Source organism: Cupressus sempervirens, chromosome 10 (genome assembly GCF_028749045.1).
Source record: "Cupressus sempervirens isolate cs-2001-9-10 chromosome 10, ASM2874904v1, whole genome shotgun sequence".
NCBI lineage: Eukaryota > Viridiplantae > Streptophyta > Pinopsida > Cupressales > Cupressaceae > Cupressus > Cupressus sempervirens.
The window spans coordinates 495,503,440-495,517,018 of record NC_143127.1 but is presented as its reverse complement, the minus strand read 5'-3'; the positions used below and the strand labels follow the sequence as shown (position 1 = coordinate 495,517,018).

General features: G+C 33.4%; 1 protein-coding gene across 1 annotated transcript; it reads right to left on the bottom strand.

The window, feature by feature from the left end:
- Positions 1 to 2,666: 2,666 nt before the first annotated feature.
- Positions 2,667 to 11,927, bottom strand: LOC149534831 (uncharacterized). The gene is made up of 2 exons (XM_089805374.1): positions 11,793 to 11,927; positions 2,667 to 3,721 (listed from the first exon to the last, which is right to left on the bottom strand). Exon 2 carries the CDS (start codon positions 3,632 to 3,634, stop codon positions 2,798 to 2,800), a length of 837 nt encoding a protein of 278 aa, XP_089661500.1. The 5' UTR covers positions 3,635 to 3,721; positions 11,793 to 11,927; the 3' UTR covers positions 2,667 to 2,797.
- Between the last annotated feature and the right edge of the window lie 1,652 nt (positions 11,928 to 13,579).

Genomic DNA, 13,579 nt, shown 5'->3' with positions numbered 1-13,579 from the left:
AAGGCTCAACAGAAAGCAAAACGAAAACGACTTGACGAAGGCTTTTAGTAAAACAACTTGATATTCGAATTGAAATAGATCAATCGATCAACATTAAGCAATTGAATGTCAAATTTAAGCTTAGAGAAACACGAAACTGGCTTGAAAAAGTTTCGTACTGTTACCAACATTTTGTGGTGACAAAATGCAAAACAACAATACTCAATCTTGGTCGAACTAACAACACAAATTCAGCCGTGGATTGTCAATGATACCTAGTCGTGCAGCTTGTACAGGTGGAGATTGTCATTTTTACATACAACTTGAGCTATATATAAATATTCAACATTGGATATCTCTCTCGGACTTCGTTTCCCTGCAACAAAATTACATTTTCATATTTTCAAATATACAACTGTAACTGACTGCTTATTGGATATTTACATATTTGTGTCTAGACAATATTTACTACCCTTCCACCATGTATGGTAAAAGTGTATTTTCAACAAGTTTAAAAAGATGAGTCAATAAATACAGGGAACAAGTTGTAGAGACACAAGATAGACCACAAACTGGAAGAGTGTGTCTAGACAATATTTACTACCCTTCCACCATGTATGGTATAAGTGTATTTTCAACAAGTTTAAAAAGATGAGTCAAGAATACGAGGAACAAGTTGTAGAGACACAAGATAGACCCCAAACTGGAAGAGTGAATGGTAAAGTTGACAATTTCTTTCATATGTACTAAGTGTATATTCATACCAAAATACACCATTACATACATCAATTATTTAAGCCAGCCACACAATTCGAACTCCAAAATATGGCAGGGTATAACACAATCCAAATATACTAAAAATATATTAATCTTCAATTCTTCTAATTCCTTTCAATATGGAACAAATTCAGCGACTATAGACTCATTTATTAATGATTAGTAACAATTCATTCCTAGTTGAACTACTAATATGAATCTTCAATTCTTCTAATTCCTTTCAATATAGAACAAATTCAGCAACTATACTCGTTTATTAATGATTAGTAACAAATTTATCCCTAGTTGAACTACTAAAAAAGATTCGGTCATCGGCAGATGAACCAACCATGGGACAATGTAATATCTCGTACGAAGATAAAAAAGTCCCAATTCTGCAATTGTCCTAAACAAAACCATTTCGACTTCACTGAAACTGTTAGCTACATAAAGTTAAATATATTCAATCTTGGTCAAACAGGCAACACAAATTCAGCCATGGATTGTCACTGATACCCAGTCGTGCAGCTTGTATAGGTGGAGGGTGTCATTTTTACATACAACTTGAGCTATATATAAATATCCAACATTAGATATCTCCCTCAAGCTTAAAGATTTAGAACTCATGATCCTAACATTTTTGTTTGCAGGCTCAAGAAAGCTCTCTATGGGCTTAAGCCAAGAAAGCTCTCTATGGGCTTAAGCAGGCTCCAAGGGCTTGGTATGAAAGAATTGATGAATATCTCACTGGCTTAAGATTCTCCAAAAATGAAGCCGATCCAAATTTATATTATAAAAGAGATAAAGATGATATGGCAACTCTAATACTGTATATTGATGATTTACTAATAACAGGTGATGATTGTCACTAATACCTAGTCGTGCAGCTTGGATAGGTGGAGGTTGTCATTTTTACATACAACTTGAGCTATATATAAATATCCAACATTAGATATCTCCCTCAGGCTTCTTTTCCCTGCAATAAAATTACATTTTTGTGTTTTCAAAAATACAACTATAACTGACCGCTTATTGGATATTTTCGTATTTATGTATAGACAATATTTATTATCCTTCCAACATGTATGGTAAAAGTGTATTTTCGACAAGTTCAAAAGGATGAATCACGGATACAGGGAACAAGTTGCAGATATACAAAATAGACCCCAAACTGGAAGGGTGAATGGTAAAGTGACAATTTCTTTCATATGCACTGAGTGTATATTTATCCCTAAATACCCCATTACATACATCAATTAATTAAGCCAGCTACACAATTCAACTCCAAAATATGACAGGGTACAACACCATCCAAATATAGTGAAAAAATAATTATGTGAAGAGACATCAATTAATAAATTTCTTAAATTGTGCAAAAATGTCCTATTTGGCCCAATATATACCAGATAGCCGAAGAGCAACCCAATTGGGTTCTAATCAAAGATCCAGCATAACTAGTTGCTTGTGTTCTATCTCATATCTGGGCCTAACAATACCACAAAACACAATCTCACTAGGCTGTGATCTACATATTTTAAAAAATAAAAGACAAAAAAGAACAAATAATATTTGTGTTTTATATTCTTCCTTGTGTAGCTCAATACAGTATTCCACGTGGAACAGGGCACATTTGTCATCATAGTACTGTTTTCACAAACACAATGTCACACATTTTGAAAACAATTTTGATTATTTCTATCACATATTCAAATCTTTGATACTATTTCGTTATATATATAACCAGTACCATCAGTTGGGCAAATGAGTGAATTTTTTTCTAATACCTAGGCAACTATCCATAATCAGATTAATTTGAGAAACAACTGAATATTAAACAGCAATACTTTCACATGAGAAACCGTACCAAACGAGGTATACTGCAGGCAATACTTATACGACCACATAATAAAATGTGGAGAATAACATAACGGTTACCCAAAAAAATTATAAACTGTATAAATCCAGATAAATCAACTGTAACAAGTTCACAACATTAGTTTCAAACCTTAAAAAAAGGCCACCCTTATTAGTGATTATACTGCAAATCACTTACACGGTGACATCATCGTCTACCATGATGCCTCTTCTTATGTGACTTTCTCTTCCTGTGTGAGCCTTGTGAATCAGACTCAGAGGAACTATACCGTTGATGTCTCCTTTTGCTATGCTTTCTCCTCCTCTGCTCTTCTTCTGAGTCTGATTCAGAAGATGTCTCAGATGACTCACTCTCACTGTCACTCAAAAGTGATCTAGATGTATCTGTCTCTGAGTCCGAGTCTTCAGTGGATATACCACTATCACTTGTACTCTCAGATACTTCGCTTGACTCACTATCACTTGTGCCATCTGAAGAATATCGCTTTCTCTTACTTGTCTTTTTCTTCTTGCTCTTTTTTTTCTTCTCATTTTTTTCAGATGCTAGATTGCCAGTCAAAACTTCCTGCAAACCCAAGGCATTCTGAGGATTATCAGGGTTGTCCAGTTCATAAGAAACTGATAATTTCATTTTAAGTTTGGGATTCTTAAGCTGCTGGGTCCGTGATGGTCGAGAAATATAGACTCTCTCATTCTTGCATTCATATGTCCAATGACCAGGTTGAAAACATTTCTGGCAACGTTGAGCAGCGCCTCCTGATGGAGCAGTGGGCTTCAAATCCTTTCTGACACCCAATTTCACAGCCTTTTCAGTACTCATCAAATACATTTGGCGCTTTGCTTCCTTGCGCTCCTGCCATCGGCTGGGCCCTTCTTCCTTCTGTCCATATGCATTCACATTCCTTGCTGCAGCAGCTGCTGCTCGTTCAGCCTGGGCTCGGCTGAGCCCCTTGGCTGCACTCAGTGCAGCAGCCTTAATCCGATCAGCTGCCGCTTGTGCAGTTTCTTCCTTCTTGCTAGACATTGTTTAAAAATCAGTGCAAAAATTGACGTTCCCAGATATAGATGATACCAAGTTGACTATTTAAAGCCACAGTTAAGCTATTGGCTCCTGCAAGTGTAAAATAGTTGAAATGAGTCAATCTACAGAGATACCTTAATTTTCATTTGAGCCAAAAAAAAAAGATCAGCAAAATATTCCCTTGCTATAAATGGTTAAAATCCTGCTGCTGATTGCAATTGAATAAGTAGAAACTGATTTGCATGTTACTGTACATAAATATACATTCTATAAAGCATACAAAAACATGATGACAGAGATTATCAATGATATCATAATTCTAGAAACTGTAAACACTTGTGTTTTTTTACAAGGTTAAAATAATGTTTGATGTTGTAAACCAAAATCATAAACACCAAAAGTAATTGAAGTTGTTTAGATGGAGGAAACTAAAAAAACTGTCGTAACACATTGTAAGCAGTAAAGTTTTTACTGACACATAGCCCTTTGTAACACATCATAAACATTAAAAAATGTAATGAAACATAGACATTGTACTGAAATCTAGATTCTAAAGTTGTAGTGTAATAATTCTAGAAAATATTATTCAAACTTTACTATGTTCTGATCCCTTTCAACACAGTAAAACAGCTTATTATTTTAGTGGATATGCAACCATTATGGGACAATTTGGCATTCACCCTAGCTTCCAAGCGTTGACAATGTAGATCAGGTAGATTCTTTCTATTATTGAAGTCACCCTTTAATCTCACCAAAGATTTAGAAAGAAAATCAATAGTTTCATTAAGTAAACAATATAAGAATGGAGTAACATATTCCCACTTTTCTCCTGACTTTGACAAAAATCATAACAAATCACTAAAAATACAAAAAGATCTAAGAAACTCCTCTGTTAATCTTTTTACAGAGCTGGATCTTCTCAAATTAACATAACTGAAGTAACTTTTTTAACCTTTGTTAAATTGTAGTTCAGTCAGATTGATATGATCATGAGATTCATTATAAATGGTAAATCGTCATTAGATATATATTCTTTATATTACATATTATTATATATATAATATATATATTTTTATTATACATATGGTTAGTTATATTAAATATACTAACCAATGATGATTAACTATAGAGACATGTCTCCTCCTCATATTTATATGAGAAGCAAATCTGCAATTGGAACACATCAATAACAATAGCAATGATAATTACATTTGCAGATTTCGATCCATGTTACTTAACATGGTATCAAAGCAAGGTTGCAAATGTAGAAAATAGAAAGAGAAGAGACAACATCAAATTTGGAAATCTTGGACACAGAGAACATCACAGGGTCATCATATTGTTAAAAAGAGAGCAGGGAACCCTCTATTGCACTGCGATAATGGATAACAGAAAATGTTTTTGAGCATTACGATAGAGAATATGATGAATACACTTCAGTGCGATACAAAAGAATAATACTACGAGAGATCAAAAGAATCAACCATAGCAGCGATGATACACCTCCTTATGCGACTCAACAGGCACAAACACGTTTTCTGCAATGATTATCCATTACATAGGTGAGACTCTAAAGACCAAAACGATTGTAGACATGAACTTTTGAAAGTCAACTTGAATAAGGGAGGATACACAAAAGTCACAGACATAAGGCGACACTTGCACATGCAATGACTCATGAAACCTCAAAATGCTATGCCATGATGTGATTGAGATATACATATACAGATTCATATTTTCTCCAGGGATGATTGGAGGGAATAGAAAGGCATTTATTCCTGTTCAATTTATCATATTATATATATATATATATATATATATATAATTCTGCAACTTCAGGGGGAGGTATCGAAAAGAATATTAACAAATAAATATATTGATAAAATATTAAGAGCAGCGATTATTAATGAAATAAAAGACAGTAAAAGGCCATAGACAGCCAACGAAGGAGGATAATTAGCTGGCGAGACAAATTCATACAAACCCTCATATATATTCTTCTCCTTGGCAAACGAAGGAGAATAATAGGTTAATGTTATATTGACATGATCGAAGATAGTGAAATATAAATCCTTAGAAAAGATATGGCAACACATAAGTGAGCATACGAATTGATACGTAGTAATCATTTAAGTTTCAGAAGCAAGTTTGATCTTGCTAATAAGTAATATTAATGGGTTGAGATTATTTATTACATTCTTGGCTATCCCAACATATATAAACTATCAATTGAAGTCTGTGAAATAATAATATTGTGTATAAGAAGTGGTGCATCAGGTTAAAGTATATGGATGGCGTGTAAGTATAACAGGTGGTGAAACGTAAATACTATACATGCTCGTAGAAACCACACAGTCAAATATAAAAGCACTGGATTAATATATCATTCCATCTATCAAGGAGGCATGATTTAATATGGATATCATTATGGAGGAAATGAACTAGTGATAGTAATATGCTGATTCATATTCCTGTGGCATGAGGTTTTCTTGCGATTATCAAAATAAGTCCATTCCAGACAAGATATTTTGTTAAAGAAATATTATTTCAGGGAATCGATACACTTATTACAAAAATGACAAATATATTATATGGATGGAAAGACTTTTGAAAGGAGACCTAAGAGGGCATTTTTTAAGCTAGATTTAGACTTGCGTGGAAGAGAATATATCATTTGCCAACTGTGTTCTCATATTTAATTTTTTCTTGGGAGCAGCACTATATTCTTGTAAACAAATATTCGAAGGAGAATAGAAGCCCAAGTGGAGGAATAGATAACCAGTATTAAGGTGACGACAGGTATAATTATAAGGATGGCAACTAGTATACTCTGAAAGTAACAATTGTTGATGTTTGATAGAAGAAAATGTGTGATGTTCAATGAGTGATGGGGAACTAAATTACTGACTAAACATTAATTATGATCAATAAAAATCATGTTGATGTTATCAATGATGGCAGCCAACAAAGAAAAGGGCATCGAATGAAAAGGAGCATTTCCATTGGCCAAACCATAATGTGATGCAAAGATCAGAATACACATTCTTAACATATATTTGTTTAATATAAATTAATAAACTGATGTGTGCGAGAGTTTTACCAGAAGGATGTAAAATGAAAAGGAAATTTAATACTGCTTGAACATAGTTGGAACATGTCTGTGAGTGAACATAGCCCACATCAGCTATCAAGCCTGATAAATAAGGATAGACCTCATTCAACAAAATGAATACAATCTTAGACTAGATTATATATTGGTGAAACTGGCAACATTAAAAGACGTGTATGGATCATCCAAATTGAGGCATTAATATTGTTGCTGAAGAAAATTCAACGTGGATTGCATTACGACATAGCAATTCTAATCGGTGTCTGTCTGCTATTTGGTTCTCGCCTCTATGATTGCTTTGGTCTTTATTTTTATTTTTATTTTTTTCATTGATGTAGTCTCTGCAACCATAGCCTTAGCAGAAGGAGGTCACAAATGATCAAGCATAAATAAGACATGAGAATTATTATTGCTAAGATGGTTTCACCTATGGATATAACATGATTTTATATAGAGAATAGGAGAATAGATAAAATTTAAAGGACCAATTAACTAGTATTGGTATAGTATGCTGTGAGACCGAACCACAAATACCAAGCAAGAGTAAGGTAAGAATTTGGACACCGACCTTGTAAGGTAAGTAATGGTATATTATTAAAGTTTTATTTTTCACATTCTAATAAAATAGGTTACCTAAGGTTGTTATATCATTAATATATTTTTTAAAGAGATTTGATAAATTTGACATTATTAAATTGATAAGCATTTATCTATCTTGAGTATTCTACTTATCTAATCTACTATAGTCCCTCTCTTATTTTATATGAGCTATTTTCCTCCAAGAATGTTCTTGCAGGAAAAAGAGGGAGATTAAGATTCACTGGGAGGCTAACATCTCATTTGAGACAATCTTGAAAGAGAGGGAGTAAACCACGTTGTGCTGGATTCACCAATGATAGGAATACATAGACTGTAAGATATTCATTCATGTGGCACAACCATACTAAATCAAGATATTGGTATATTGTGGACAAGCTTGAGAAAATGGAAGGATGTACTTGATTCTACTGTTAAGCTAAATGAATGTTTGAGCCTTAAATAATCAAAAGAGAAAGTTGGAAAGGAATTGTCATATTTAATTCAAAATTGTTCAAACAATATAAGAATGAGTGAAAATTTTACATTGAAGGGGGAATAAATAGGCAATGTTCCATTACCACTTGAACCTTATTTAGAAAGGAGATGTTCCAATCTCTAAAGACAATTCTTGAATCTTCATGTGCAGATAAGTAATCTTATATTAGTTTAACTCCTTGTACTCTCTCTTATTTGTAATTCTATATGTACCATATGAGCTATTTCCCTTGATCTTTTCCTTTGTATCTAAAGATGATCTTGCAGGAAAAGTAGGATGGTACATTAGGCATATTGTGCAAACTCAATCTTATGAAGTAACTCCAAAGAAGTTGTGATCTAGAAATCATTAGTCTTATGATGATCAAGATGGATAAAGTGAGGCTCTTGAAGCAAATATCTATGATGATCAAGATTATGAGTATCCTTCTTTATTAAGAGGGAGTCTGTCACTTCTTCTCAAGGCAACATTGGAGCTAAGAAGATAAATAAACTCCGGAGTTTAATAATCAGAGGGAGTCTAGAAATACATTTGGGTAATTACCTCATGGGCCTAACTCTATGTACATCATCAAAAAATAATGACTTTCCATCAAGATGGAAGACTATTAGATTCAGAGGGAGTTTAACAAGCATCCTTGGGGGAAGAAATTTTGTGTGGAAGTAACTAGAGGACCTGACCTCCCAAGATTGACATTTAGAGAGAGAAATTCTTAGATGCAATCCTTCATGAATGATATCCTCTCTATGAGAAGTTCTAAGTGAAACTCTCTGTAATGCACTCTTGTTTATTGTTGTTTCAGTCCAGTAGTTGTCTCCATGAGAGCACATTAAGCATATGGAGACTTCTTATCACTATATAAGAGATATGGTTAGCAACGATGTTATCAAATTAAGTTATCGGCAACATGTTGATATTTTACCAAGCCTCTTGCGAAGTTGAAAATTGTGTACTTCAGAGGTAAAATTTGTATGACATTTTTTGTAAATGCATTTATTAACTAATATATTCATGAATGTAAAATTGCTTGCAAGCTTGTATTGTGAAAAGTGACGACTTTCCTTGTGAAAGGTGACGACCTTTCGTGTGTTCTGATCCTATTATAAAGTGACGACTTTATTTTAGTTGATCTATCTTCAAACAATGGTTGAATTTGGTGTTATCTTTGGGCCGGATTTTGCCGGACATATTGATAACCTTCATGGGTCTTTTAGGCGATAGCCAGACACCATGAAAACCCATTGCTTTGAAAGTTTGGGTTATCCTTGTTCTTCGGGCCAAATTTTGCTGGACACATTGATAACCTTCATGGGTCTTTGGGTGATAGCCGGACACCATGAAAATTCATTATGTTTTCTTTCTTTTTTTCTCTCAATTTAATAAACATAATGATGATTACAACTGATTGTGTAAGTTAACCTTATTTAAATTTCCTTTGCTAAAGAGGGAGCGTTGAGGATTCTAGCCTCATAGTGTATTGAAGTAAATTCCATATGTTAATTTACATATGTGTTGATGAATTCATATCAATATGCCATTCTAGGGATATCATAGTGAGATGATATCTCCTTATACTCTAGAACATAGTATGTTCTATATCAATCCTTCCTAACTAAGAGGGAGTGTTAATTTGTAGTTCAGTCAAATTGATATGATCATGAGATTCATTATAAATGGTAAATCGTCATTAGATATATATTCTTTATATTACACATTATATATATATATATATATATATATATATATATATATATATTTATTTATTTATTTATTTATTTATTTATTTATTTATTATACATATGGTTAGTTATATTAAATATACTAACCAATGATGATTAACTATAGAGACATGTCGCTTCATGAGACATGTCTCCTCCTCCTCATATTTATATGAGAAGCAAATCTGCAATTGGAACACATCAATAAAATGGCAATGATAATTACATTTGCAGATTTCGATCCATGTTGCTTAACAACCTTCACTAATGTCACCACAAGCAAATGTAAAGCCTGCAAAGGCAAACAAGTCCAAACCTTCCTTAGAACTGCCCGATTCGATAAAAGTTGGATGCTTATATAATTACATTTACAGAGTTAAACTGTCCCAAATACAGTAGACTTAAACTGTTAGAAGAACCCATCTATTACAAAACAAGAGGTGAAATAGGTGAAATACTAAGTTTCAGTTGCAGCTAGCACAAAAATCTGAGAATATCTAAACCACCAAACCTACAAACCCCAGATGCTGGTGTCCTGTCTGCATTAAAGATGACAGATCACAGAGTGTGTTCCAAAACGTTTATGCTAAAAAAACTCACACAATTGAATCCAGAAGCACACCCTGTTTTACATTGAACATTCTCAAACAACCAAAACCTAACCAGCGTCTGAAAAAACTATCTTTAAACAACTAAAAATCATATTAAAAATGTCTGAGTAATTAAACTCACTCAGATACATACAGGTTAAGAACAAGGCAATCCTCGCATACAATTTCGACAGGGAATTTTCAGAAAAAATAAAGCCACTCAATCAGAACATATATATCCACAAATGATACAGGGCTTTAGGATATGATTACTAATATGTTCTTAGAGACTTAGTTTTTTTAGTTTAAGATAAGAAGAAAATTTACAGAAAACATCTCCAACACCTAAATAAACAAGGCTGCAGTGTAGCAAAGCTCCTGCCAAAATGTTGGGAGGATTGTTTAAACTTTGTCACAGAAATAAAAAGTTTGCTATGTATGACTATATAGAATGCAATAAAATAGTTGTTGGTAGTGTCACTAGAATGCTAAATTTTCAAGGAAAAACTAAGTACCACAAACTGACTTAGGTGAATTCTCAAAATTTGTTTCATAGGAATTGTCACTAATTGTAACTTTTGAGAGCTCACCTTAAATGGCTCAAAACAATGTGACCACCAACTTAACAGATGTTTAAAGTAATGATTCAAGCAATGCACACAGCTTATGTTGATGTATTGGATTTAACTTATGGCTTGGCAGTGATCATGACTGTATAACTGTTTTACACAATATATTTGCAGCTTTATATCCGAGCTATACTTACTGATCATTGTTTAGCTCAATAATCATCGTCAGGGGTTGTTTTTTGTCAGCATTGAGACTTAGAAGTTTTAAAAAATGGAATTTATGGAAAAAATGAAGTGGTTTTAGGATGAGAGGCTGATCTTTTGAATAAGATTGACGACAAGACTAGGCACTAATCATGAGATTAGACAACAAATTTCTGAGCATGGATCCTAGAGTTTTTAGCACAGATCCCAAAGCAAAATTTTGGAAGACCCAGAAAAATCTGCAAACTACACAAATAAGCTCTAAAGAAACCCTGAAGGAATCTATTTTAAAATTTGGATTGGAGGGAAAAACCTAGGGTCTTATTAAAAACCCTAGCTAGCTGAATAAAAAATTCGTAAATACCAATGAATATTTGCTCACAAAGTAAATACGTAGGGTTTGAAAAAACCTAGGCGGCTAAGGATGCGTCTGCAAATATCAGAAACAACCACAGAATGGTCAAAATTGGAAAAGACAACAGAGAAAGTAGACAGACATAAACTCTCGCCGGTGAAATTGAAGCACGAAATCCAGGGTCGACGTTAAGGGAAGGGTCATCGAACATGTAGAGAGCAAACCCGTCAAGCGTAAAAAATGGTGGTCGAGCACCAAAAAAAGGCGTTCTAATAAACGATGGCGCTTGAAAGACTAAGTTGACTGATGAAGAGACAATCTCGTTTGAAGCCAGAGAAAAAAATGATCGTTGTTTTTTGGTAAAGATGACGACAAAGAGGGGTCGAAACTGAAAAACCGACCAGAAAAAAACTCTGCACACCAAAAATCCAAAAATGGTGGATTGAGGTTTCATGATTTTCCAGCTCAATGATTTAAAGCACTTCTATTAATTAACAACACATAAATCTTGCACATGAATAACACATATGCGATGCAATACCTTGTTTGCCAATCGCTCCCGCTCCCGCTTCTACTACTTCTCGTTCGTCACTTGTGTCGCCCAATGTTTGCCTTGCCCTACTAAGCGTCTTTCGTCTCTATAAATCTCTACAAACTTGTGCGCCATGCAACTCCAAGTAAGAAGCAGCTTTATTAGTCCTCAATTAACTTTTATGACCACGTCACTCTATTGCTAAAGTTTTGAATTGATTTATTTTTAAATTAATTTTTAACCATTAATTCTTATTTTATGATTGGTTAATCCCTATTTGTCAGAGGTAAAATGGATTTATTGTCACAAGAAATTACTAAAAATTATATTCCAAAAACTTCTAGAATATCACCGCCTCACTGATTTTTTAGCAGGATGGGTGCCCAACATGAACTCAACTAGGGTTAGAGAAGGGACAACGCTAACACAATTGCAAAAGAGGCTAAAGCCATAGTCACCCATAACACAAGAACCCTTTCTAGTGTGATCAAAGGATCAGTTGTGTCACGCCCATACGTGACCCAACCATCCAATGGGCATGCTAATGGACATGACTAGGTGAGGGAGGAGACGCTTTGCCTGTGCTTGGTTGTATGGCCAGCGATACTGCATGCTTGCACATGTTCACCAGTGTAAATGGAAGAGAACATCTGGGGCAGGGCAAGCATTTTCAAAAGCGTTGGAAATTGAAGTAACATATTTAAAAGTAAATGAATATGCAAAAACACGTAAGTTGGGCTCTCCATACTCTGGTTGAGGGCTCCCATATCAACATAGCCAAGCAAGACTGCCACAAGAGATTGCAAAATTCAAACAACACACATGTCACAGCCAACAAATTAATTTGTGCAAATCTTATAATTATGTTCATATATATACTTTGATGTAACTCATAGGTTGTTATAGGGCTCCCAATTCGAACACAGGAAAAAGGAAATTTTGAAATGCTTATAAAGACTTAACAATAAATACTAATCGATTGCATTTGTTTTGAAGATTCTAAAGCTTTTTCACCCCTTATTTTCTACACAGCTCTCTAGTGAAAAGTAACATGAGAACAAAAGTTTCGAAAAGAACCATGGGAAGCTTCTCCACACCTGAGACTTTTAAAAGAGGATAACAAAAATGTATTTTGTTTTTAAAAAAAAAATCTTTTGAAAAAATAATAACAATTTTAAACATTAATTGTGAGTTGTATTTTGAATTTTTGACTGGCTTATTTTCGTCCAAACAAAATACAATACTACTATGTTACTTAAGACTAATTACATAAGAGTAAGCAAAAAGTATAAGTACTATTATTATGTATGTTCAAATTTACAAAATTAATAAAATTTGAATTTATTTAAAATTATATAAATTCTACAAAATGTTGTGGCATCATGGCATGTCAATCAACATATAGATGCATTTTGCCATAAAATAGTAACTTAATTTTTATAGGAATTAATTCTTTCATTTTGAAATATATGTGTTAGATATATAATATAATCTAGATATCATATAAATTAGAATATCTTTACCTTAGTTATTTAGGAAAATATATGTTATGATATTGAATCTATATAGACATGACCATGTACTATGACTAGATAATGGAGAATGATTAAATTCATAAATTCTACCTCTACCTCTGTGTAAAATTTTCATTTTTAATACTATAATTGTGTTTATAGATTTTTACATTATCCTTAATGACATTCTTATATCAATATAAATTCACATTGAAAATAGATACAAAATATTGATCTCATACATCTAAGAAATATTTTAAATCTATATTCATGCACCTAACA